The 25687-nt window shown below is 37.5% G+C and overlaps 6 protein-coding genes across 14 annotated transcripts; 5 read left to right on the top strand and 1 right to left on the bottom strand.

Moving 5' to 3' along the window:
- The first annotated feature begins 509 nt into the window (after window positions 1-509).
- EXL7 (EXORDIUM like 7) lies at window positions 510-1674 on the top strand. The gene has a single exon (NM_129068.2). The coding sequence runs from the start codon at window positions 530-532 to the stop codon at window positions 1499-1501; it is 972 nt and encodes a 323-aa protein (NP_565797.1). The 5' UTR covers window positions 510-529; the 3' UTR covers window positions 1502-1674.
- Window positions 1675-1912: 238 nt separating this feature from the next.
- AT2G35140 (DCD (Development and Cell Death) domain protein) lies at window positions 1913-5330 on the bottom strand (the record flags this gene model as incomplete). Of its 6 annotated transcripts, NM_001336542.1 has the most annotated exons (5): window positions 5232-5330; window positions 5035-5084; window positions 4432-4746; window positions 4237-4353; window positions 1913-4135 (listed from the first exon to the last, which is right to left on the bottom strand). In NM_001336542.1, the coding sequence occupies exons 3-5, from the start codon at window positions 4729-4731 to the stop codon at window positions 1913-1915; spliced, it is 2640 nt and encodes an 879-aa protein (NP_001318357.1). In that variant the 5' UTR covers window positions 4732-4746; window positions 5035-5084; window positions 5232-5330. The 6 variants fall into 6 exon arrangements, with proteins under 6 accessions (NP_001318357.1, NP_001323920.1, NP_001323922.1 ...); NM_001336545.1 differs by having other exon boundaries at window positions 5035-5330; NM_001336544.1 differs by having other exon boundaries at window positions 4432-5084.
- A 3161-nt stretch (window positions 5331-8491) lies between these two features.
- On the top strand, window positions 8492-11272 carry AT2G35130 (Tetratricopeptide repeat (TPR)-like superfamily protein; the record flags this gene model as incomplete). Of its 3 annotated transcripts, NM_001202753.1 has the most annotated exons (9): window positions 8492-8663; window positions 8730-8782; window positions 8843-9027; window positions 9110-9342; window positions 9433-9682; window positions 9782-9939; window positions 10019-10224; window positions 10309-10433; window positions 10516-11272. In NM_001202753.1, the coding sequence occupies 9 exons, from the start codon at window positions 8649-8651 to the stop codon at window positions 11130-11132; spliced, it is 1842 nt and encodes a 613-aa protein (NP_001189682.1). In that variant the 3' UTR covers window positions 11133-11272. The 3 variants fall into 3 exon arrangements, with proteins under 3 accessions (NP_001189682.1, NP_001323666.1, NP_181058.1); NM_001336541.1 differs by lacking the exon at window positions 8730-8782 and having other exon boundaries at window positions 8557-8558; window positions 9791-9939; NM_129066.2 differs by lacking the exon at window positions 8730-8782 and having other exon boundaries at window positions 8557-8558.
- A 42-nt stretch (window positions 11273-11314) lies between these two features.
- AT2G35120 (Single hybrid motif superfamily protein) lies at window positions 11315-13082 on the top strand. Its single transcript, NM_129065.4, has 3 exons — window positions 11315-11525; window positions 12020-12282; window positions 12680-13082. The coding sequence occupies exons 1-3, from the start codon at window positions 11447-11449 to the stop codon at window positions 12806-12808; spliced, it is 471 nt and encodes a 156-aa protein (NP_181057.1). The 5' UTR covers window positions 11315-11446; the 3' UTR covers window positions 12809-13082.
- Window positions 13083-14749: 1667 nt separating this feature from the next.
- On the top strand, window positions 14750-23006 carry GRL (transcription activator). 2 transcript variants are annotated; one of them, NM_001036408.3, is made up of 23 exons: window positions 14750-14961; window positions 15177-15597; window positions 15691-15765; window positions 16146-16226; window positions 16434-16514; window positions 16629-16711; window positions 16807-16891; window positions 16978-17103; window positions 17238-17345; window positions 17640-17684; window positions 17772-17914; window positions 18029-18161; window positions 18400-18510; window positions 18620-18698; window positions 18847-19040; window positions 19259-19404; window positions 19496-19577; window positions 19659-19769; window positions 20160-20285; window positions 20375-20514; window positions 20612-20708; window positions 20927-22143; window positions 22226-23006. In NM_001036408.3, exons 2-23 carry the CDS (start codon window positions 15196-15198, stop codon window positions 22749-22751), a joined length of 4191 nt encoding a protein of 1396 aa, NP_001031485.1. In that variant the 5' UTR covers window positions 14750-14961; window positions 15177-15195; the 3' UTR covers window positions 22752-23006. The 2 variants fall into 2 exon arrangements, with proteins under 2 accessions (NP_001031485.1, NP_181056.2); NM_129064.3 differs by having other exon boundaries at window positions 14871-14961; window positions 17640-17914.
- Window positions 23007-23019: 13 nt separating this feature from the next.
- Window positions 23020-25154, top strand: ARAD1 (Exostosin family protein). Its single transcript, NM_179910.3, has 3 exons — window positions 23020-23945; window positions 24090-24455; window positions 24540-25154. Exons 1-3 carry the CDS (start codon window positions 23157-23159, stop codon window positions 24726-24728), a joined length of 1344 nt encoding a protein of 447 aa, NP_850241.1. The 5' UTR covers window positions 23020-23156; the 3' UTR covers window positions 24729-25154.
- Window positions 25155-25687: the final 533 nt, after the last annotated feature.

The raw sequence follows: 25687 nt of genomic DNA, 5'->3' as shown, positions 1-25687 counted from the left end.
TGGTTAACAAGAGAAACTTCTCTAACTTTCGTAATTGGGTCTTATAAAATTTTATGCAATTATGATTTTACCCTTTTACTACTTTTCATTAGCTTTCACGAATCTATTTTGACAAGAGAAATCATTAGAGGTAAACATGCTTTTTGGTCAAGGGCCTTAACAGTTCCACCAATCAAGCTCAAAAGTTGTACTTAACCGACATCTTCTGTGAAAACATATAATTACATGTACAAATCAAAACTACCTTATGAAATAAATAGAAATATTGCAGTTCATTTCTAATTTAACCTCTTCAACTTTTAAAACTATTTACATTTCTTTATGTCATTTCTAGTCATTTTGATGCAAATTGTACCATTTATGGATTATCTTCACAAATTTTTAAGTTGGTGAAAACTTTTTGGTGGGTAGTTAAAACTTGAAATAGAAATTTACTTTACCAAAATAAACTAATGAAAAGTAATCACTCCACTCCCTATAATAAGATTTCCAACGTTCCCACTAAGCAAATCATAAACCCACCGAGACGATGTCTCTCATCATCGTCTTCTTCTTCTTCTCACTCTTGCTCACATCCAATGGACAGTTCTTCGACGAGAGCAAGAACTATGAAGGCTCCTCCGATCTCGTTGACCTTCAATACCACTTGGGTCCGGTCATATCCTCGCCGGTGACGAGTCTCTACATCATTTGGTACGGCCGATGGAACCCAACTCACCAATCTATAATCCGAGACTTTCTCTACTCTGTCTCTGCACCGGCACCGGCTCAGTACCCGTCAGTATCCAACTGGTGGAAGACAGTGAGGCTATACAGAGACCAGACAGGTTCCAACATCACCGACACTCTTGTCTTATCCGGAGAGTTCCACGACTCAACGTACTCTCATGGATCTCATCTCACTCGCTTCTCTGTTCAGTCTGTGATCAGAACTGCCTTGACTTCCAAGTTACCACTAAACGCTGTAAACGGCTTGTACTTAGTCTTGACCTCGGATGATGTAGAGATGCAAGAGTTCTGCAGAGCGATTTGCGGGTTTCATTACTTCACTTTCCCAAGCGTTGTGGGTGCAACCGTACCGTATGCTTGGGTGGGCAACAGTGAGAGACAGTGTCCAGAAATGTGTGCGTACCCATTTGCACAGCCTAAGCCATTTCCGGGGAGCGGGTTTGTAGCCAGAGAGAAGATGAAACCGCCAAATGGAGAGGTAGGAATCGATGGGATGATCAGTGTGATAGCTCATGAGCTGGCAGAAGTGTCGAGTAACCCGATGTTAAACGGATGGTATGGAGGAGAGGACGCGACAGCACCGACAGAGATAGCGGATTTATGTTTGGGAGTGTATGGGTCAGGAGGAGGAGGAGGCTATATGGGAAGTGTGTATAAGGATAGGTGGAGGAATGTGTATAATGTGAAGGGCGTTAAAGGAAGAAAGTATCTAATTCAATGGGTTTGGGATCTTAATAGGAACAGATGCTTTGGACCAAACGCTATGAATTAGAGACTATCATGTTTGTTACCTCTTTTCACCAAAGCCTTGAGCTTGAAGCTTGGGGAAACCTGTATATGGTTTATCTTTTCCTTGCCTAGTCGATTCTATGCATTTGATTGTTTAAGACTACAAAATCTAGGTATTACTAGCTGTCAAGATTCACTTGACAAAGTTTCTGAACCAAACACATGCTTTGACATTAGCATAAAACTCCACAACTACCTCAAAACGGCTGTACTGCCAAAGTATGTAGGCATTGTTCTATGACAGTACTATATATAGTACAGTCAACATGATTAAGAAGACACTTACTCCACCAAAATGACACAACAGCTAGAGAACACCCTCACCTTCTATTGTAGAAGCATCCTTGAAGAGGCCTTGTTCTGTTCGTAAGTGTTTCCAACTCCAGTTGAGTGTTTATCGTTCATCACGTCCAAGGAAGTCATGGAAGGGGACTTCAGAAGCATACTCTAAGGCCAAGAAATTTTCAGCAGGATCATTATTGTTTCCTTTATTCTTTTCCGAGTCATCTTCATTACGTCCAAAGAAGTCACGGACGTGGACTTCAGTAGCTGACTGTGAGGCCAATAAATTTTCAACAGGATTATCATCCTTTTGCGAGTCACATTCATTACGTCCAAGGAAGTCATGGACGGGGACTTCAGTAGCTGACTGTGAGGCCAAGACAGTTTCAATAGGATTATCATTCCTACCTCTATCCATTTGCGAGTCGCCTTCATTACGTCCAAGGAAGTCATGGACATGGACTTTAGTAGGTGACTGTGAGGCCAAGACTTTTACAGTCAGATCATTGTTTCCTCTATCTTTTTCTGAGGCCAAGACAATTTTAATAGGACCAGCTTTGTTTTCTCTATCCTTTTCTGAGTCATCTTCAACGAGTTTTGGTCTCAGCAGCTTCCTTTTCTTGTTCGGAGAAGCTGAATGTTCGGGGTTGTCTTTACACCCTTGAGTTGGATTACCAAGGCTCCTTTGAGCTCTGCTACGGCGCTTAAAATCAATGAATGGTAGCTTTTGAACACTATGTTCCATACTTCCTTCACAATCCAACAGATCATCTGGAGTAGTCTCAGTAAAAGTAAGCATCAAATCATTGTCAAGTACCTCTGCTGTATGAATCTTTTCCTTTTTCTTCTTCGGTATTGCAACATCTTCAGAATTACTCATATTTGCTCTTTTTTGCTCCATCCAATCTTTGTGACAGTCATTTAAAAAGGCCATGACCTCATCTACTGATTCAGTGTCAGGAGACGTATCCCTTTCAGCATCAAGTTGTTTTAAACGCCCACCCAACCTATTAAAGACACTTGGTCTGGTTCTGTTTCTTTCAAGTTTAGCAGGACTAACACGATGAGTCACCCTATTGTTAGAGTCAAAAGCATCACCGCCAAATTCTTTATGCGGTTGATAAGCTTGAACTTCGTTATTGGCTCTGTTCTCTGGATACAAATCAGCTCCATCCCCAGATGTTGAAGGATTGGTAAAAGAAGGGTGAATACTGGGACCCCGAACCACCATATCAGTTGTATAAGAAACATGATCTCCAAATTCTTCCGGGTGTTGATATGTTTGAAGTTCATTGTTGAGTCCGTCCTTAGTAGACAAACCCCTTGATGATGAAGGATAAACAAATGAAGGGAAGATGTTACGGTCTGAGTACATCGGCCTTTCAAACTCCCTCATGTTCTCAGTGCCCCCTGCAGAAGTTAAGGGACCAAGAAACTGAGAGTGACGCAAATGACCATTCCAATGTTCAATAGGCATTGGAATATAGAAACCACCCGAGCCCAGACTACTAGTGTTCATGCTTGTACCATTATGCTCATCAGGGAATGGTTGGAATCTCTCGGAGGGCAAGGCGTCACTGACATAATCACCAAAAGGTATAATATCTTCTCCAAATCCATAATTTGAGTTCGCTGTAAAGGAAGCTGAGCCAGTTAGATCAACATTAGGTGCACCAAGACCATGCCTAGAGCTTGTCATTGTTGCATCTCCCATGATGCTGGGATGATCAGGGTCATAGTATCCTGTGTTTGTTTCATATGGTAAGTCTGGAGGTACTGAGCTTTGAGCAGGAACCACTGGATCTGACTCAAAATTAAGGCGTTCCTTGTTGTTAGACCACAAACTTGCCTGTGCGATACCATCTTTTTCATGGTACTCACTTTCTAACCATCCATTTGCAGCGTGTCTCAAGTTCTTCGGGACTTTTCGATCATTAACTAGAGAATTATACGAATTCTTAGTTGAAGCATCTGTGCCAAAGTTATTATTCATGGTAACCTTACATCGTAATCTATCCTTCAACCCATGCAGTTTGGGATCAACAAGTCTGGAGTACTCATTCCCTTTAGTTGGATCATACTCTAGTCCACTATCAGATTCCTCCCCAAAACCATAATTCTCTGTTAACCTACGACCTCGATGATCTCCTGAAGGTGTAACTCTGAAGGGAAACTCACGGTCAACATCTTCATCCATTTCTCCTGCACAACGATTCCTAAAGCCACGATCACCAACTGTATTTTCAGATTTCCTTAACGGTTTCGGAGCTGCAGTTTCTCTCAGTCGTGATCTCTCTACCTTCTTCATGCTAAACAACTTCAATAGCCTTTGAACCTATACATAAACATTTTCAAACTGAAAGTGTCACACCACATAAGTAATATTAAGACCAAACAATAACAATTAAAATTCAGGAATGTTGTTTAAGCACACACCTGAGCCTTGGAGAGTCCAAAATTAAACTTTGTTGGTGTGAAGTAATTTTCATGGATAGCATTACCAAACTCACTTTCACAAAGTGGCCTACAACGCCACTTCTCAGTAAACTTGACCTAAGAAAATGGGATCAAACAAATGTTAGACACAAACTTAGTAAAAACAAAAACTAGAAGAAAGTGAATCCCAAGTACCTGAGCAGGAAACTGTTTCCCAGAAGAGCGGAAAGCATTAGGCTCAATGTTTATTGCACCATCAGAGCAAGCCTGAAACACACCATGTAGCTCTCTCTTCTCGAATTCAAACAAAAACAACATCATTCCAGCTTTAACATGTTTAACAAATCCTCCTAGCCCAATTGGCAAACCGAAAAGCTTTCGGCTAAGGCATTCCTTCCTGGTTGAGTTATTGGACATGAAAATAGCACCATACTCCGGCTCTCCTCCAGAAGAAGCACCATTAAATTCCTCCATCATCCTCCGATTTTTAGGCATTGCTGTTACAGAAAACTAAAATAACAACTTTCCTTCATTTGTTGAACTAAGACAGAGCAAACTGAATAATGTAAACAGTAAAACCCCAAATTCCAATTTAAAAAAAGTTTTAGAACAAGTAAGCAAATAAAGCAACAAATACCGAAGAAAAGAAAGAAGTTAGTGACGCTATTGAACATCCACAGATAAATCAAAACGGCGACGTAACTAATCTCTCAAGCATATTCACAGATAATTAAACAGTAGCCATGAACATTAAATGGAGAATTTTTAAGAAAAGCAATGCAGAAGAACCAATCAAACCTGGGAAAAAAAATCACGGCTTGGAGTTTCCTGGTTTTTAAATTCGACTTCTATCACAAACATACATGAAAAGAAAAAAAAACCATAAACGAGAAAAAATAGTAAGCAAGGAAGATAGATATCTATTGAAATCAATGAAGGAGAAGAGAAAGCACGAACGATCGGGAGTTTTATTTATACTTTTTTTGGAGTATTACCGGAAAACGAAACGGCGAAGGAGGGGGACGAAGATCGGAGGAGGATATAGATATTAAACGCAAAGATCGAGGGGGAGAGTGGGTTTATTGCAGTTTTCGTATGGGTTCTCTCTTAAATATTCCGGATTTTGCAATGCGAATTACTCGAATCTTTTATTCTTGTTGGTAGGTCCCCAAACAAAATCTTTTTTTTTCTCCCCGTCAAATTACACTAATAACCCTAAATGATTGATTAGGTTGTAAGTCAGACTTACAACCTTAATTTTTTTTAAAGTTTTGATTACGTACTTGTAGTTTTTTTTTAAAACTTATAGTTTAATTTTTATTTATTTTTATTTTTAAGGTTGTAGGAGAGTAAATTCTCAAAGTCATATTCTTTTGACTGTAGAAATTTTAATTCATTAAATAAATACAAAAAGTTAAAATTATCAACATAAATATATAACAAAAAAAATATTTATTATATTTTACTTTTATATCATCATAATATATTTATTTAAATTAGTAATACAAGATATTTTATTTACTATAATTTTTTTTATTATAACTATTATATTTTATTAATCCATTTTTTTATAAATTATTTAAAATAAAAAACTTACAGCAATAAAAGTTACAACTACCGCCAACACAGTTACAACAAAATCTCTACAGCAAAAACTCTACAGTTATAGCCCAATCAATCACCCACTAAGTTTTCAACGGAAAAACAGTGAAATGTTGACTCATTTTCATCATATAAATCAAGGAAAAAAAACTCTTTTTACAAACCTCCAATCTACCAAATTGCATCAAAAACATCTAACTAGTAGTAATCTTTAGTGTGGAACACTAGTTTGAACAATAGTTTTGTCAATATGTTTTGATGTTTTCTTATTTATTGATCATAGCCCATATGTTCTAAATCGATTTGCAGTATAGAGTTCACAGTCGAAGAAAAACAAACTTACAAATGAATGTTTTTTAATCAGAATTGGATAAGAATAGTTAGAGATCATTCAAAGACGATGCAATCAAAATAGAGGAACTCAACAATATGCATAATCGATAGCACATTAGACAATTTGCATCTTTTATTCATAATCGATATTATATGGCAAAAATTCGTACATTATCTTATTTGCTTTCGCTGGAATCAACTTGGATTTATATCGAGAAAACGAAAACAATGAAATATATCCCTTAATTCTCCGATTCGATGTCGACTTCGCTCGTATAATCGATTTAGGGTTTGTGATAATAAGATAATTTCTTTTTAGAAAATTAAGAGGTTTTCATTGTTTTTTAGATAAAAGACGTACGTGTAAGATATCTAATCATCATGTAAATCAAGTAAAGTGTAATCTATGTGGTTAACTTGTAACCATGATTAATTTTTAAATGAAGATTTTACATAATTAATATTTAAAGTCTGTTTCGTATAGGTGGTAAAATAAATAAATAAATATATATAGTATATGGTTAAAATTTTGATAATGAAAATGAGTAAGAAGATTATCTTGAGGGTCAATGTAGAAACACCAAAAGGTTGTGTATTTTAGAAGGGGAAAAATGTCAAAAAAATCGTGAACTTTCAAATTTGGGACGTAAAAAACATGAACTTTCAAAAAGACATTTAAATCCTAAAGTTTAGGTTGACTTTTGATAAAATGATTAAGTTTTGTTGACCTGGCCAATTAGGGCTTGTCGTTAAGTTTCCGTCAACAAAACAATCACGGTGTTAACTTTTCGTTAGAATCTCCGTGAAATCAAAACGACGTTGTTTTGGACATTAGAATATAAGAAGAAAAATTTGCTAACAAGGAGAATCGAACAGCTGAATTTTTGGACTTATAAGAGACACTCAACCATTGAGCTACATTAATATTCTTGTATTATGGTAAACAGAGCATGTATATATATATATATAATATAAAAAAATAACAGAAACCATTAGAATATATAATATTAAATATGTGAGTTTAAGTTTATACAATCCTTTTCATTTAAATATATATACCATTAATACAATTATCACTTTTTCTTATAATGTAACTAAAATAATTTTTATTTATTTATTTTCCATCTAACTATTAATATTACATCAATTTCAAGTTAGAATAATTATGTTTTATATTTATCTTATATATATTATAATATAAATACAAATTAATTTATCCAAGTTTCAGTTTGTTTTATATAATTTAGAAATCAATAATTTTTAAAATATAGAAGAAACTAACATAGCAAACTAAATAATTGAAATTTCCAAATATTTATTTAGGGTAAACATATTTAATATTTGTATATATTTGGTTGTTGATTTTATTTAGTTTTGTTATTTTTAATAAATTGCAGATATTTAATTAATTGTATATTATTATGTTTTATGTATATATATATACTATGTCTGTAAGATATTAAAATGTTAATGCAGCTCAATGGTTGAATATCTTCTATTAGTTCAGAAGGTCAGCATTTCGTTTCACTTGAAATGCTGTTTTTCTTTCTTATTTTCTAATTTTCAAAACGACCTGTCGTTTTGATATAAGAGAGATTCTAACGGAAAGTTAACTCCGTGATTGTTTGGTTGACGGAAACTTAACGACATGCCCTAAATGGTCAAGTCAACAAAACTTGATCATTTTATCAAAAGTCAAACTAAACTTTAGGATTTAATTGTCTTCTTGAAAGTACATGCTTTTTTCATCCCAAATTGGAAAGTTCGCGAATTTTTTTGACATTTTTTCCATTTTAAAAGTAGATAGTAAATTGTTTTTTATGAAAATTCTCCAAAGTCTAATGGAAGAATTTTGACTGCAAACAAAATTAACCAATATTTCATAATAAATTTCTTAGTTTTTTTTTTTTTGCTTGAAAGTTGAAACAGACTTACAAATCTTCACAAGTATTGCTAAAAATGGTACTACCACACTACCATCACACAATTAGACACTTTGGGTTTTTCATTGACATGTTCTTATACAAAGTCACTTGAGAAGTCGTAAAACGAAACACATGGTTATTGCATAACAAACATAACAATCTAGTGGAGATAAATACATTTTGAATGATGTCAAAACTATTTAGAAAACTGGATTGTATCAATTAACCCTCTAATTAATTGGTTTACAAATCACAATAATTGGTTTTGAAACTACAAAGAAAAATGTACCTTTTTTTTTATTTTATTTTCCAAATAAACAAAAAAGGCAAGAGGACAAAGGAAGCCTGAGGCCTTGAGCCTCTACTTAAACGGATACTCTGCTTGTGTTATCTATCCATCCTCTCCATTTACATAAAATTTATCTCCTCAACAAGGACAAGACTGTGAATATCTCCGGTCATGTAAGAACCATATGTTCTTTTAGCGGTTTTAGAAAATGAGTAGTTGAGACTACCCATCTGCAGAATTTCTTCAACTCTGTTAGTTAGCGGATGTTCGTTCATAAAGTCTATTGCTTTGGACATTAACCGTTGCCTATTTTTGTATATAACTGATTATCTGTGTCAACTTAGCTCAGGTGTTATTATGGTTTTCTGCTGAAACATTTTGAGAATTGCTTGCTTTGGTACTTACTACCTTAGTGTTTTGAGTAACATTTTCATGAAATTGGGTTTTTGATTTACAGGTTGGTAGCTGGAAACGCTTTGAATTGCTTATTCATTGATTCCAGTGGCTTCCAGAGATATTTGGGTTTTGGAGTCACAAATCTCAATGGTGCCACTGTTAAAAGCTATAAGCAAGAGGGGTTTGTCATAGATGAACGTGGGAAATTAAAAAGATTTAACAGGAAGAAACTCTCCAGGAAACGATGTAAGACTCAAAAACTAAGAAACTTTCTTATGAATCTCTGTAAGATTTGGAGTTACGAATGTTTTTTTTTTCTTTCATATAGGTGGCTCTTTGAGAGGGCGAGGATGGAAATATGGATCCGGGTTTGTCGATGGGATATTTCCTGTTCTGAGTCCCATTGCTCAGAAGATTCTGAGCTTTATTCAGAAAGAAACTGATCCTGACAAAGTAGCTGATGTCCTTGGAGCTCTTCCTTCTACACATGCCTCATGGGACGATCTAATCAATGTTTCTGTGCAACTTCGTTTGAACAAGAAATGGGATTCTATTATCTTGGTTAGCCTTCTTAGAAAAGTTTCATTTTTGTCAATCATTGTTACAGTTTCTTTAAGTTTTTAACTGTCTGAAGCTACAATCTTGTCTTAGGTGTGTGAGTGGATTTTAAGGAAGAGCTCCTTTCAGCCTGATGTAATCTGCTTCAATTTGCTTATAGATGCTTATGGACAGAAGTTCCAGTACAAGGAGGCGGAATCACTCTATGTACAGCTTCTTGAATCCCGCTATGTGCCTACGGAAGACACATACGCTCTTCTTATAAAGGCATACTGTATGGCAGGGCTCATAGAGAGAGCTGAAGTTGTTTTAGTCGAGATGCAAAATCATCATGTTTCTCCAAGTATGTCTTTGCATCTCCTAAGCTTTTTATATGCATTGGTACCAAACACTGGCTCATAGTTTTCAGTCATTCTTGTAATTAACATTTTCTTGTTTTGAGAAACTATAGGTGTAACTGTATACAATGCCTATATTGAGGGGTTAATGAAGAGAAAAGGAAACACCGAAGAAGCGATTGATGTTTTCCAGAGGATGAAGCGTGATCGATGCAAACCAACCACTGAAACTTACAACTTGATGATAAATTTATACGGAAAGGTTTATAGTCTAACTTTGTTTGCTATGAATACATTGGGGTTTCGGAAATTTCATATTCATGTCATTGATTTTCTTGCAGGCAAGTAAATCATATATGTCCTGGAAATTGTATTGTGAAATGAGAAGTCACCAATGTAAACCGAACATCTGCACATACACAGCGCTTGTGAATGCATTTGCTAGAGAAGGTCTTTGCGAGAAAGCTGAAGAAATATTTGAACAGCTTCAAGAAGATGGGCTTGAACCTGATGTATATGTCTATAACGCTCTCATGGAGTCATATAGGTGATTACCCTAACTCTCCCATAGAAGAATGATTGCAGGCAATCGATGAAGCTGAAATGTAACGCCCTCAAAATCCGGAGACAGTCGTGCAGGTTATCCATATGGTGCTGCTGAGATTTTCTCTCTAATGCAACATATGGGATGTGAACCAGACAGAGCTTCCTACAATATCATGGTTGATGCATATGGCAGAGCAGGTCTTCACTCAGGTAACCAAAAAGCTTATCTCGCCAGGGATGTCCATTGGCTACATACATTACATTCTCTGTTTTTGATATATGTGAGAACCAGATGCAGAAGCTGTGTTTGAAGAAATGAAGAGACTAGGCATAGCACCGACGATGAAATCCCACATGCTGCTTCTATCAGCTTACTCTAAAGCCAGAGACGTAACAAAATGTGAAGCCATTGTGAAAGAAATGAGCGAAAACGGAGTAGAACCGGATACATTTGTCCTAAACAGCATGCTCAACTTATATGGCCGGTTAGGGCAGTTCACGAAAATGGAAAAGATTCTAGCCGAGATGGAGAACGGTCCTTGCACCGCGGATATAAGCACATACAACATTTTGATCAATATCTATGGTAAAGCCGGGTTCTTGGAGAGAATTGAAGAACTTTTTGTGGAGCTCAAGGAGAAGAATTTCAGACCAGACGTTGTGACATGGACCTCGAGGATTGGTGCTTACTCAAGGAAGAAACTGTATGTGAAATGTCTGGAGGTTTTTGAAGAGATGATTGATTCAGGTTGTGCACCAGATGGAGGAACAGCCAAGGTTCTTCTTTCGGCTTGTTCTAGTGAAGAGCAAGTGGAACAAGTTACTTCAGTGCTTAGAACAATGCACAAGGGCGTGACTGTGAGTTCTCTTGTCCCAAAGCTGATGGCTAAATCTTTAACTGTAAACTGATAAAGATAGCATTTTTAGATCTGCCTTATTAATAAAGGTTGGATTTTTATGATCAGAATCCTTGTATCTATTGAACAGTGTTATAATATATGGTTTTATGTCATTACCCACGATGTTGCTTTAGTGGGGTAGTTGATGCGAAATTGGTCTACGAGCAAATGATTTCAGAAAGTGACATTTTTTATAAGCAAAAAAAAAAGCAAATCCACCAAACCCTTTGTCGTAAGAATATAATAATAAGCCGTTCGGTGAGTGCACTCTTTCTCTCTCACTGTTGTTGTTGTGTATCTGTGCGAGATCTCTCCAACGAAAAAATGGCTTGTAGACTCTTTTGGGCTTCTAGGGTTGCTTCTCATCTAAGGATCTCCGTTGCTCAACGAGGGTTTTCTTCCGGTGAATCTCAATCTCCTTTCTCTTTGTTTGATCTCCTCTGTTGATTACTCTGCGTTTTTGATCTGAGATTGTTCTATTTGAACTTATTGGTTTTTGGTTTGTTCTCGACTTCTGATCGGATTAAAGCGTTTGCTTTTTGCTGGATTGATTGTCTCTGGATATCGCTATTAGCTAATATTTCTCCTTTTCGTATCAAATCCCAGAAATTGCATATGATTTCTCGAGTCTCTCTGTTAATAATGATAATCTTCTTACAAGTGTTCAGAAACTTGGAGGTAGTGAGTGATATGTTCATGTTATACGCATTATTCTCTAAAGTTTTATTCTTGAAGTAGTTTTGGGGAAGATTTTGAAAATCTGTTGTTTTGGGCCTGAAACATGTTGTTTACAGAGAAGGAAGATCTTCAAGAAGTTTTAGGAATGTTGATTATTTTGCCATTTAACCTTACTGATTATATTCTCTTTTGTTGTTGTTGTTGGCATGTGTATTATAGTGGTTTTGAAGGATTTGAAATATGCTGATTCACATGAATGGGTGAAGATTGACGGGAATAAAGCAACCTTTGGTATAACGGATCACGCGCAGGACCATTTAGGAGATGTGGTCTATGTGGAGTTACCTGATGTAGGACATTCGGTGTCACAAGGGAAGAGTTTTGGAGCAGTTGAAAGTGTGAAAGCAACTAGCGATATCAATTCTCCAGTCTCGGGTAAGGTGGTTGAAGTCAATGAGGAGCTGACCGAGTCCCCTGGATTGGTGAGTACTCATCTCAGACTCAGAATCATATTACCATTGACTCCATGTGTTGAACCAAAAAGAACTTCATTGGCATGATCAAATCCGAAATCTTAGTTTTGCGGGTGTCATTTTCATGTGATCTAACAAATTCATTCCTCGGGTAACATTCTTTGCATAAATACTTGATTATTCAACAGCTGTTAAAATGTAAGTGTCTTCAAGATTCGTAGGTCTAGATCAAATTATTTACATAAGTGAGTGTTGGAAAGTTTTAGGCTTTTAGCTGATGTGAAACTCTTGATCTTTGAGAACCAATATAGATTTGATTTATCAATAGCTTGCTTAAATATCGTTAACTTGGAGATTCTTGATTTTGTGGTCTCGAGCTGAGAGATTCTTTTGTTGGAATTCACAGGTGAACTCTAGCCCGTATGAACAAGGATGGATCATAAAAGTTGAGCTGAGTGATGCAGGCGAGGCAGAGAAGCTGATGGATTCAGACAAGTACTCTAAGTTCTGCGAAGAAGAAGACGCCAAGCACTGAGCTTTTTCTATTTTTTCCAGCATCCTTCTCCAAGCTTCCACCGCAACACAGATTGTTGTTTTCTCAATCGAGGATCAAAACGAGATTTCTCCATCTTTGTCCCTTGGACTGAAAATTCCCATCTCTCGTTCTCCTTTTTTCTTTTCATGTTTTTCTTTTAATGAAATGAAATTGTTTGAATAATGGTAGAGAATAATGAGCTTTGGCGTTGAAATTGATTGGATCTTTCATGGAGTTATGCCTTTTTCTTCTTAACTGCAAAAAGTTTCGGACAGTACATCTTCGTGGACCGAAAACCATAACCCTTAGCGGGTTGAACTAGTGCTTAGTGCTTAGCAAGCTCCAACTCCTTTGGAGGGACCAAATCAAATGCTACTGGACCACCATCCATCTATTTATAAACAATTGTACACCGGATTGGTAATGTTCATACTATATAAGATAACATGTTGACAAGAAAAATGCTTCTCTTCAGATGGACCTTACCTCCGTAGGTCTAGGCACGGCAGCAACTACACTTGTAGACTCTTGAATTAATTTGGAGTTCAGTAAAATAACTGCCCAGTCCTGAGATGAAGAAATTGGAATCCAAGATAATAGCCGAGTACAAAGAAGAAGCTAATGGAAGATTCATGCGAATAAAGAATATAGGTTCGGTCATATTGTAGCAACCGTGTGAAAACCGTTTTTTTGTTATTTTCTGGTTCATAGGGACCTCAAAAGATAATGTGAAAGGAAACAAAATCTGTGATGCAATGATATGTGCACAGAGGGAAAAGATTTTGGAATCATTGTTGCTTATTGTGAAGGCCAAGCTTGTTTAGCCACAGTTGTCCAACAAAGTTACAAGATGTGCCTTGTAATACAATATTCCTGCGTTGTCAACCCTACTTTATTATATGAAGTTGTTTTTGTGTGTCATGGTTTCCACTAATTTACTTATTAATTTGATTGTTTGATTGTTTTCTATTAGTAAAAAAGTAATATCAACATTATGATTAAATTCTCAAATCAAATAATTATGTTGAAAAGATGAAATGCTTGGATAGCACTGAGCTTTGGACACGCAACAAAAAGTGAGGGAGGGGCAAATTCATCATCAGAAACGTCAGAAACATTATTTATTAGTCGAATCATACTAAAGTTTAACACAGTAATTCTAAAATAATTGACAATTATTACACCTAAAAGCTACTCCATATGTAGAGATAATGATAATTATATACTACAAGTTAGTATTTGTCGACGTCAATATTGTTCTCTTGGTTAATTGTTTTTAAATATTAAAAATTACCGGTTAAGGGACTTGTTCTCATTTTGTCAAAGCTTCGAAAACTTACATTTCAACCACCCAACTAGAACGTTTGTTCTTTTTCTAACAGAAATTTTCCTTTTAAATACTAAAAATAGTACTTACTACATAATATACCAAATACTTTTTTCTATTTTAGCTATCCTCATTATTGAAATAGATGTCGTAGATTTGAATTTACCTTCTGTTAATGTACATATGATAAAAGAACATTGGTTTGTTATGCTAAAATCTCAATAGTTGGAGCTAATCCTATAGTTTTGCTAAAAAAAACTTGTAATCCAAATAACTACAATCAAACCAAAACAACACATGATTTGAAATATCATTTTTTCTAGTGAAAAAATGTTGTCTTGCACTGCTCAAATTCAAGTAGACAATTCCGATTCAATATAACTAAAAATCTCATATTTTATTAAAATTTTATAAACAATTTATTTTTTGAAAGGGATAAACACTTTCAGCTGTTCAATTGTTCATAATTTTCTTCTACTTACATTGTTTCGTTTCCTATGGAAATGTTTAGATTTACAGGTAAAAAGTAAAAAATGTGCTTGAGCAAGAAAAGAGTAAAAAAAAATAAAAAAATCTGCATTTTAGTTGAAAACGAAAGAAATTCTACTGACTAATTTTGTCTTAAATGAGAGAGACCCGAATTTAGCAACTCTTTATTTCTCGGCTCACACACTCCGATTAAGCCCGACGCTCTCTCTCCTCTTTGTCGTCGTCATCATCGTCTCCGGAGTAGGTTGCAGAAATTCAGATCTGAACTCTCAGACGAAGCTCCGATCTTACTGAGACATTTTTGCTCGATTTGACTTTCGCCTTTAAAGCTTCTCAGGTAACTTTCAATCTTCACGAGACTCTTGCTTGACTTGGTTTTAGCTCCTTGTTTGGTTGCTGGGAAATTGACGAGGGGATATCTATTCTCACTCGTCACTCGTTGTTGAGTATTACTGGGTTTTTGGAAGATGAATGCAAGAGTAGAGAGCTAAGTAAATTATGTTGGACGAGATTGTGTAACGTGATTTTGAAATACATTTTCCTTTATTGTAGAGATTATTGTACTGAATTAATGGCGAATTCTCGTCAATATTATCCATCTCAAGATGAATCAATGTCCCCGACTTCTGTGAGATCAAGGGAATGGGAAGGTCCTTCCAGATGGACTGAGTACTTGGGACCTGAAATGGCTGCATCAGTGTCTTCTACTAGGAGCTCTAAGCAAATTGATGGACATGTTGGTGGTTCCACAAAGGCTTTGAACATACAATGGGTAGTTCAAATGATTGAGGTTGCTGACGGTCTCATGGCTAAAATGTATAGACTGAATCAAATCTTGGAGTATCCTGATCCTGTTGGCCATGTATTCTCTGAAGCATTTTGGAAAGCGGGTGTCTTCCCTAACCATCCACGGATATGCACTTTGCTCTCTAAAAAGTTCCCTGAGCATTTCAGCAAATTGCAACTTGAACGTGTAAGTCATGAGTTCTTTTTTTATTAGACTTACTGTTTGATTTGTTGATCTGATGGTAAATGAAAAAAGATTTATTCTGCAATACTTATGCAGATTGATAAGTTTTCACTGGATAGCTTGCATGATGGTGCTGAACTTCACTTACAGAGCTTAGAGCCATGGATACAGGTAATAAGAAACTATCTATGTAATATGTTGTTGGGTTTACGTTCTGTTGTTGTGAAACTTGTTGTTCGAGAATGGTGAAGCATCTCGGAAGTCCTACATGCTATATAGTCAATCTTTCTATTAGTTTTCTTTGTGTACCTAGTCAATCTTCAATCTTCAGTCTGCTATATAGTCAATATTCAATCTTCTATTCCATCTCACCATTAGTCAGCTTTATATATCTGGGCATGCATATATGATTTACCTAATACATGGTTTTAACTTTTAAAATGTAAACGAGTAGTTATTTGCTAGCCTTCTTTCCTTAGTTCGTGTGTAGCATTTCAGTAAGGGGTGCCTTCATAGTCCTCTCGTCATGCATTTTTCTTTTCTTGAATCAGCTGCTGCTCGACTTGATGGCATTTCGAGAACAGGCACTGCGGCTTATATTGGACCTAAGCAGCACTGTAATTACCTTGCTGGTGAGTCAAAGTCTCTCATCTGCGGAAAGTATTTACTTGCTCTGGGTTGAAACTTTGAGCTTTCTTTTGAACTCGTACCTTAGGTGGAGGTCATGAAATGTTTTGGTACATTAAGTTATTATTTACTTGTCAAAAATGTCTGTGAGGATGAAGATAAAATTGTTGAGTATTCATGATTAGCTCATAACTTAGTTCAGCTTTTTGCAGCCTCATCAGAACTCACTTATTCTGCATGCATTCATGGATCTCTTTTGTGCATTTGTCCGAGTCAATCTCTTCGCAGAGAAGGTATGCTGAGCTTGTTCCTTTTCTTAGTTCTTTGTTTATTTGGATTGATTACACATGTCATGTGAGACATTACATTATTATCAATATGTAAGAGTGTTTATTTTATCAAAGTAGATTCCTAGGAAAATGTTGTTGCAAGTCTACAACCTTCTGCATGCGCTATCAAGAAATGATCGAGACTGTGACTTTTATCACCGGTATGGATGTTTTTTTCCTTGTAGTATCATTTTTAATTTGTATATAATCAATAGACTCTGATATCATATATTAACACTCCTCGTCTTGCATCCAGCTTGGTGCAATTCATAGACTCTTATGATCCCCCATTGAAAGGCTTACAAGAAGATTTGAATTTTGTCAGCCCAAGGATTGGAGAGGTTAATATTTTATTCAAATCACGGGTATCCTACGAGCTAATATTGCAACTGATACAGCAGTACTAACAACGTTACTATTTTCCTAGGTCCTGGAGGCTGTAGGACCCAGTATTTTTCTATCTGCAGATACGAGGAAGTTGAGAAATGAGGGATTTTTAAGCCCATATCATCCTAGATTCCCAGATATACTTACAAATTCTGCTCATCCCATGGTACGAACGGCTAGATTATTATCAACATAAAAGCTTAGGATTCTCAGAATTAGTAGGATGCTATTGTCTTTCCCTTACAACTCTACTTCGATGTATAGTGCTAATATTAGATAATACACTCTTGGTTCCTACAGAGAGCGCAAGATCTTGCAAATGTTACTTCGTACCGAGAGTGGGTGCTTCTTGGATATCTCGTTTGCCCCGACGAGCTTCTTCGTGTTACTAGCATTGATATCGCCCTGGTATGAATCTGTTTTTCATTTTGTTCTCGATTGTGATCTTGATAAAGAAGTTTTTCCTCCAAGGATTCTATCTTGAAAACTATCTTATCTGGTCAATAATAGGTTCTATAAATTTGTTTCACAAATCAGAAATTTTCTGCCTCTCTCTGCCTTTGTTTGTAAAATGTTAAGTGCTTTCATTTTCAGTGTTTGTTTAACTTAAGATTAGTAATGGAGTTAGGTTTTTGATGCTCAAAACAAATCAAGATTGCGTGTAATTCGTGCTGTCTCTAATACTGTCCTGTTGTATTTCAGGTCGTGCTAAAGGAAAACTTAGTCGTGACGTTATTCCGGGATGAGGTGAGTTTATATCAAATGGTCTGCGAAAAAGAGTTTGGTATTGGAATTAGTTTTGCATCAGCTGACTCTATTAATCTAACTATGCAGTACATTCTGTTGCACGAAGACTACCAGTTGTATGTTTTACCCCGAGTGTTAGAATCAAAGAAGATGGCTAAGTCTGGACGGACTAAACAAAAGGAAGCTGATCTAGAATATAGTGTAGCAAAACAAGTTGAGAAAATGATCAGGTAACTCCAATTTTTAATAGTTCAGTACTTTGTAATCCTCATCTGATACTGGAGAATTTTTGTGACTTTAGCTCTGAATTTATAGATTTACTTTTGTTTGGTCGCTGCTTTCAGTGAGGTGCATGAGCAAGCATTGCAATTATGTGATACCATACACCGAGAAAGGAGAATATTGCTGAAGCAGGAAATAGGGCGGATGGTTTTATTTTTCACTGATCAACCAAGTTTGCTGGCTCCAAACATTCAGGTATCGGTTTAGTCTGTTTCATATTAGGGTTTGAAGCTATTGGTTTGTTTGAGAAGAAAAAACAAATTGCTTCTATAGAATTTAATCTACCAAAAGTGTCAAATGAAAAGTTTTACAAGATTTCTGTGTCAACTACGTATCATTGATGCTCTGCATAGATCTATCCATTATACTCATAAGAGTTCTTCCCTTCCCTAAACTTTCCCAATAATTGATTTATTTACTTTTCTTCCCTTAGATGGTATTCTCTGCGTTGGCTTTGGCCCAATCTGAGGTTCTCTGGTATTTTCAACATGCTGGTATTGCATCCTCAAGATCCAAAGCTGCTCGAGTGATACCAGTAGACATAGTAAGTTGATTGCTTGAACTTTGAAAGCCTCTCAACACTGTAACTTTTGACTTTCAGTGAACTCAAAATTTGGTTATTATTTACTGATTTATCATTCCTTATTTCCTAGGATCCAAATGATCCTACCATTGGCTTCCTGCTCGATGGAATGGACCGTCTCTGCTGTTTAGTGCGCAAGTACATCTCAGGTTTGTTACTTTTAGATATCACATCCTTGAACATTGGTTTTTAAGTATATGAGCTTGAAACTCTGGTGTTGGACCCGTTGCAGCTCATTGATCAGTACCGATGTTCAAAATTTGGTAACCTTAATGGTGTTTGTTATTTGAAATGCAGCTGCTCGAGGTTATGCACTATCATACCTTTCTTCATCTGCTGGAAGGATTCGTTACTTGATGGGTACTCCTGGAATTGTGGCTCTGGACCTTGATCCTACCTTGAAAGGCCTTTTTCAGCGTATTGTGCAACATCTCGAAAGTATACCCAAGGCGCAGGGAGAAAATGTTTCTGCAATCACATGTGACCTATCTGTAAGATGGACTATATCCACTTATTTTCAAGTCAGATGATGCAATTGCATTTTTCTTTCACAGATAATCAATATACACTATATAGTTAATTCACTCATGTTTCCATATGTTTCCCATTTGGCCTGTCTTCAAATCCTAGTTGTAGTCTGGTCCCAACACAATTAATATGTTTAATCTTCCAATCTATTTTCTAATGCTCAGTGCCTCTTGTTGTACAGGATTTCCGGAAAGATTGGTTGTCCATTTTGATGATTGTCACTTCTTCTCGATCATCGATAAACATCAGGCATTTGGAAAAAGCCACTGTCTCTACTGGGAAGGAGGGCTTGCTATCGGAAGGAAATGCTGCATATAACTGGTCCAGGTACTGTTCCCGGCCTTATATACCATTACTTGGTTAACTTCTAGCTAGAGAAACAACGAAACTAATATCCTGCAGAATTTCATTAATGCAGATGTGTTGATGAGTTAGAGTCTCAATTGTCAAAGCATGGAAGTCTGAAGAAATTATATTTCTACCATCAACACCTCACAACTGTATACTTCCTGTTGTTGTTCACTGTCTACTATTTTCCCATGTCATCTTATGCATAATCTAACATTTGAGTTTTGTAAAAGGTTTTCAGAAATACAATGTTTGGACCAGAAGGACGTCCTCAGCATTGTTGTGCATGGCTCAGTGTGGCTAGTAGTTTCCCGGAATGTGCTTCACTAATAATTCCTGAGGAGGTAAATCTATAATCCAAATCTCAGTGCTTTTTGCACTCTTTCTGTATTAACATCTGTGGATCATGAGATTCTTGTAGTGTTAAGACCACCCAACGAGCACCATAGTACTCTCAATATGACAATAAACAATAAAAGTGGTTGTAAAATTGAATCTGACTCCTTTTTATCAGTTTTGCATATGTGCTATAGCAGACAAAGTTATTGATTCCATAAGCTACTTTTGGATTACAAATCTTTAGTATGCATCTTTTTTATTTAAACAAAGCAACATAATGTTTTTTTTTTTGGTGAACCACGAATTCTCATTGTCTATCCCGTCATGTCTCACCTCTCTATATCAGTGACACCTTCTATTAAACGGAAATGTCATGTTCTTGTCTTCCTCCACAGGTTACCAAATTTGGGCGAGATGCTGTGCTTTACGTCGAGTCTCTTATTGAATCAATAATGGGGGGACTGGAGGGCCTAATTAATATTCTTGATTCAGAAGGCGGGTTTGGCGCTCTAGAATCTCAGGTCGGATATCTTTACCCAAAATCAATATTATAACAAAAGCAATCTTCTACTTGAGACTGTCCTCAAACTGATGTGTTGACCTTTCTCAGCTTCTTCCAGAACAAGCTGCAGCGTATCTGAATAATGCATCAAGAATTTCTGCTCCTTCAGTGAAATCCCCCAGGGTTGTAGGCGGGTTTACTTTGCCTGGCCATGAGAGCTATCCTGAGAATAATAAGTCTATAAAGATGTGAGCGCCCAAGTCTGGCTTTAAGTTTTGTTCTTGTATTCATGTAATCAGTGCTCCTTAGATACTGTTTATCTAAAATATCTCCTCGTGATGGCAGGTTGGAAGCTGCAATTCAAAGGTTGACTAATTTGTGTTCAATTCTGAACGACATGGAGCCTATTTGTGTTATAAACCACGTATTTGTTCTAAGAGAGGTGAGTCTACTAGATTTCAAATTCGGTAGAAAAACATATATATGGCTGAATTCTTTTAGAATATATGCTCGAATCCTATCTGGAAAATTTTCATGTTTTCTCAGTGTCCTGTGAATAAAACAATATCTTATGGAAAGACCTCATGAATTTCTCTCATCGTCTGGTCCTGTTAAGCTTTTAAACTTTTTGATTTTATCCTGCCGATTGGATACTTGCAGTACATGAGAGAATGCATCCTTGGGAACTTCAAGAGAAGATTTCTTACTGCTCTACAAACCGATAACGATCTCCAGCGGCCTTCTGTTTTGGAATCTCTTATCAGGCGGCATATGGGCATAGTTCACTTGGCAGAGCAGCACGTTAGCATGGACCTAACCCAAGGCATCAGAGAAATTTTACTCACAGAAGCCTTTTCAGGGCCTGTGTCATCTTTGCATACATTCGAAAAACCTGCTGAACAACAGCAAACCACTGGATCTGCAGTTGAAGTTGTATGCAACTGGTACATGGACAATATCATCAAGGATGTGTCTGGCGCAGGAATCCTCTTCGCTCCGAGGCACAAATACTTCAAAAGCACTAGACCAGTTGGAGGGTATTTTGCAGAGTCAGTCACCGACCTCAAGGAATTACAGGCGTTTGTTCGTATCTTCGGCGGCTATGGAGTTGACCGGCTGGATAGGATGATGAAAGTACATACAGCTGCCCTGGTAAACTGCATAGAAACTTCTCTGAGATCAAACCGGGAATTGATTGAAGCAGCTGCTGCAAGTATGCATTCTGGTGACAGAGTGGAGAGAGACGCATCTGTTAGGCAGATAGTTGATTTGGATACCGTAATAGGATTTTGTATTGAAGCTGGTCAAGCGTTGGCTTTTGATGACCTCCTCGCTGAAGCCTCTGGTGCTGTTCTTGAAGACAATGCATCCTTGATACACTCGATGATCTCTGGCATCGTTGAGCACATACCTGAAGAAATACCTGAAAAGAAAGAAATCAGAAGGATCAAAGGCGTGGCAAATGGTGTTGGCGTAGCAGGTGATCACGACTCTGAATGGGTTAGATTAATCCTAGAAGAGGTAGGAGGTGCAAATGACAACTCATGGAGTTTGTTACCTTACTTTTTTGCCTCTTTCATGACCTCAAACGCCTGGAACACTACTGGCTTCAACATCGAGACTGGCGGATTCAGCAACAATATTCATTGCTTGGCTCGGTGTATTAGTGCTGTCATCGCTGGAAGTGAGTACGTAAGGTTACAACGTGAATACCAGCAGCAGCATCAGTCCCTCTCGAATGGTCATCACTCTAGTGAAAATCTCGACTCAGAGTTTCCACCCCGTGTAACTGCTGAAGCAAGCATTAAATCCTCAATGTTACTCTTTGTAAAATTCGCTGCATCGATCGTGCTAGATTCATGGAGCGAAGCCAACAGGTAAGAGAAACCTGGAATTATTTTACTCTCTCTCTCGCATTTTTATCCGCATCATCATCATATCATCCTTTTTGTTCTTCAGATCGCATCTCGTGGCTAAGCTTATCTTCCTGGACCAACTCTGTGAGATCTCACCATACCTCCCTAGAAGCTCCCTCGAATCACATGTCCCGTACACCATCCTCAGGTCAATCTACACCCAATACTACTCCAACACACCTTCCACACCGCTCTCAACAGCATCCCCGTACCACTCCCCATCCGTATCGCTCATCCACGCTTCTCCCTCCATGAAAAACTCCACCACTCCCCAGCGTGGTAGTGGTAGCGGCAGTAGCTCTACAGCTGCCCCTGATTCAGGCTACTTCAAAGGCTCATCATCTTCACTATACGGTCAGGAACACTACACCGAATCCGAAACTGGAAACTCAAGAAACAATGAGAACAACAACAACAACAAACAAAGGGGAAGTTCTCGTCGTTCCGGACCATTGGATTACAGCTCGAGCCATAAAGGAGGGTCAGGATCAAACAGCACAGGTCCTAGTCCTCTTCCTAGGTTTGCTGTCTCAAGATCTGGTCCCATCTCATATAAACAGCATAACTAAGTAACAACACTCCCACATTCTACAAAAGAGACAAATTTGTTTCTTTTTCCCCAAAAGAAAAAGACAATTATGTAGAGAGATTAGATTTGTACAAATCCCTCGCAACAGTCTTCTTGTTATGTATTGGATTGTAATTCAGAAAACCTATTATGCATGTCTTTATCTTGGGTAATCGACTAATTTCATAATTCATTAACATAAATCAATCATTTATAATCTTAAGATTGAACAAATTCTTAAGATAATTAATTACTTTATAAATTTATTAAAAAGAAAAAAAGAATATCTGTTGGGGGCACGAAATGTAACGAACCCAAAATTAGAACCAACAGTCATCTTCGTCATTAGTGAGCTAAGTTGTTCAATCTCTCACCTGAAAACCCTAACCTTCTTCTTCAATCTCCAATGGCGCGTAAATCTTCCCTCCTCAAACGAGCAGCAATCGCCGTCGTCTCCGTCATCGCCATCTATGTAATTCTCAACGCCTCCGTTAGTCGCTCTCTCCCTTCCTCATCCGATCTCCCTCGCCAGCTAATCCGTGAAGATGATGATGATGAAGGACGTGCTCCGATTCAGCCTAGGGTTAGGGTTTACATGTACAATCTCCCCAAGAGATTCACTTACGGTTTAATCGAGCAGCACTCAATCGCTCGCGGCGGAATCAAGAAGCCCGTCGGTGACGTCACCACGCTTAAGTATCCGGGTCATCAACATATGCACGAGTGGTATCTTTTCTCGGATCTTAATCAACCCGAAGTTGATCGATCCGGGTCTCCGATTGTCCGTGTCTCGGATCCTGCCGACGCTGATCTCTTCTACGTCCCTGTGTTCTCTTCACTCAGCTTAATTGTAAATGCGGGTCGACCCGTTGAAGCTGGATCCGGTTACAGCGATGAGAAGATGCAGGAAGGGTTGGTGGAGTGGCTTGAAGGTCAAGAGTGGTGGAGGAGGAATGCTGGGAGAGATCACGTGATACCCGCAGGCGATCCGAATGCGTTGTATCGGATCTTGGATCGGGTCAAAAACGCAGTTCTGCTGGTTTCGGATTTCGGGCGGTTGAGGCCTGATCAAGGATCGTTCGTCAAGGATGTTGTAATACCTTACTCCCATAGAGTCAATCTCTTCAATGGAGAAATTGGAGTTGAGGATCGCAACACATTACTCTTCTTCATGGGAAATCGATATCGCAAAGATGTAAGTTGCTTAAAATGTTCCAATTCTGTAGCTTTCTATTATTAATGGCAAATGTACAGAAATGTGTATATAATCCATTGTGGTAATGCTATTATTATTAGTATTGGCAAATATACATACAGTTTTGGTTTTGTATGTGTTCAGGGTGGAAAAGTTCGTGATTTGCTGTTCCAAGTACTTGAAAAGGAAGATGATGTAACAATAAAACATGGAACTCAGTCCAGAGAGAATCGACGAGCTGCTACGAAAGGAATGCATACTTCGAAGTTTTGTTTAAATCCTGCGGGTGACACTCCATCCGCCTGCAGACTCTTTGACTCCATTGTCAGTTTGTGTGTGCCCCTGATTGTTAGCGATAGTATCGAGTTACCTTTCGAAGATGTTATAGATTATAGAAAGTTTTCCATTTTTGTTGAGGCCAATGCAGCTCTGCAGCCTGGATTTCTGGTTCAGATGCTGAGGAAAATAAAAACCAAGAAGATCCTCGAGTATCAGAGAGAAATGAAATCGGTACCTTCTCCTTCTTATCATAACTTGATCCTCTTTATCATAACTTGGGACGATTCTCGTACCTGAATGATGCCATGTATACAGGTAAGACGGTATTTTGACTATGACAACCCAAATGGAGCAGTGAAGGAAATCTGGCGTCAAGTCTCCCACAAGTTACCACTCATCAAACTAATGAGTAACCGTGACAGGCGCCTCGTCCTAAGAAATTTGACCGAACCAAACTGCTCATGTCTATGCACAAACCAAACCGGTCTTATCACTTCCATTTAAACAATCTCTTTGTCTTTTGGGAGAGACCTTTTGGACTGTGGAGGAGCTTGAGAAGGAGAGAGTTCACCGAGACTTACACAAGCAGATATTCCCCCCTCCCGTGGCATAACTACTTCTCCGGTAAGCAAACTGAGAGCACATGCATGGTGACAGATTCATAAGGAAGATATATTTGAAATCCTTCTTCTTCTGTAGATTCCATTAGTTTTATTGTTCTCGATAGTGTTACAATTTATACGGACCCAACTGCCATTCTTTTCTACTCTGTTACTGTACATGTCATAAAAGCGAAGCACAACACAAAGCTTGAATTAATTTTGCCAATATTTAGAAAATATCATATTATTTGTAAACTTCTGAAATTGGTCACTGGTCAATCATCCTCATTCTGTATATTCGACAAAGTTAAAAAAATTTGATTTGCAAACAGTTTATCCTCTGTAACTTTGAACATGTGAACTGAATGTAACAGTCACGTAGAAACTTACAAAATTGTCTATACAAGTTTGGTATATTGGATTAGCATGTGAACTGCGCCTATAAGTGGACGGTGTTTGTTGTGTTACTGAAACTCGTCAACATCTGCAGCTTGCAGCTGAGAGGAGAACAACTTGTTTATCAATTACGAGTGATGTAATGTTGTTATAGGATGAGTATAGTACGACGTGTATTGATGCCAAAACAAGTCACTACCAGTAATTTTAGATTCTATTTTTTTTTAAGAAAAAACAAGTGGAAGTAGAAGTGAAAATGTTTAATTTTTCAAAAGTGGACTTTCTTTTGGACTAAGGTGATGGCACTGGAGGCACGAGTTACTTTGCAAAAGCATAAAACCAATGTCAATGAAAAAATAACAAAACCAAAAAAAGTCCACGAGTCGGTCTAGTTGCGGATATATTTGACTCAGTGGATTTTCGTCGCTCAGAACTCTATAGATTCCTTCCAAAGATCCGATAACG

This window comes from Arabidopsis thaliana, chromosome 2 (assembly GCF_000001735.4).
Source record: "Arabidopsis thaliana chromosome 2, partial sequence".
Taxonomy (NCBI): domain Eukaryota; kingdom Viridiplantae; phylum Streptophyta; class Magnoliopsida; order Brassicales; family Brassicaceae; genus Arabidopsis; species Arabidopsis thaliana.
Note: the sequence above shows the minus strand (reverse complement) of the source record. Positions and strands in the feature narration are given on the sequence as shown.

Excerpts from the sequence above, each read along its gene's own strand:
- EXL7 (NM_129068.2), top strand. The coding sequence starts at position 530 with ATGTCTCTCATCATCGTCTTCTTCTTCTTCTCACTCTTGCTCACATCC.
- AT2G35120 (NM_129065.4), top strand. The coding sequence starts at position 11,447 with ATGGCTTGTAGACTCTTTTGGGCTTCTAGGGTTGCTTCTCATCTAAGG. Across the intron at positions 11,526-12,019 it reads TCAACGAGGGTTTTCTTCCG|TGGTTTTGAAGGATTTGAAA; the intron begins GTGAATCTCAAT and ends TGTGTATTATAG. Across the intron at positions 12,283-12,679 it reads TGACCGAGTCCCCTGGATTG|GTGAACTCTAGCCCGTATGA; the intron begins GTGAGTACTCAT and ends TGGAATTCACAG.
- GRL (NM_129064.3), top strand. The coding sequence starts at position 15,196 with ATGGCGAATTCTCGTCAATATTATCCATCTCAAGATGAATCAATGTCC. Across the intron at positions 20,286-20,374 it reads TTGGCGCTCTAGAATCTCAG|CTTCTTCCAGAACAAGCTGC; the intron begins GTCGGATATCTT and ends GACCTTTCTCAG. Across the intron at positions 20,515-20,611 it reads AATAATAAGTCTATAAAGAT|GTTGGAAGCTGCAATTCAAA; the intron begins GTGAGCGCCCAA and ends TCGTGATGGCAG.
- ARAD1 (NM_179910.3), top strand. The coding sequence starts at position 23,157 with ATGGCGCGTAAATCTTCCCTCCTCAAACGAGCAGCAATCGCCGTCGTC. Across the intron at positions 23,946-24,089 it reads GAAATCGATATCGCAAAGAT|GGTGGAAAAGTTCGTGATTT; the intron begins GTAAGTTGCTTA and ends GTATGTGTTCAG. Across the intron at positions 24,456-24,539 it reads ATCAGAGAGAAATGAAATCG|GTAAGACGGTATTTTGACTA; the intron begins GTACCTTCTCCT and ends CCATGTATACAG.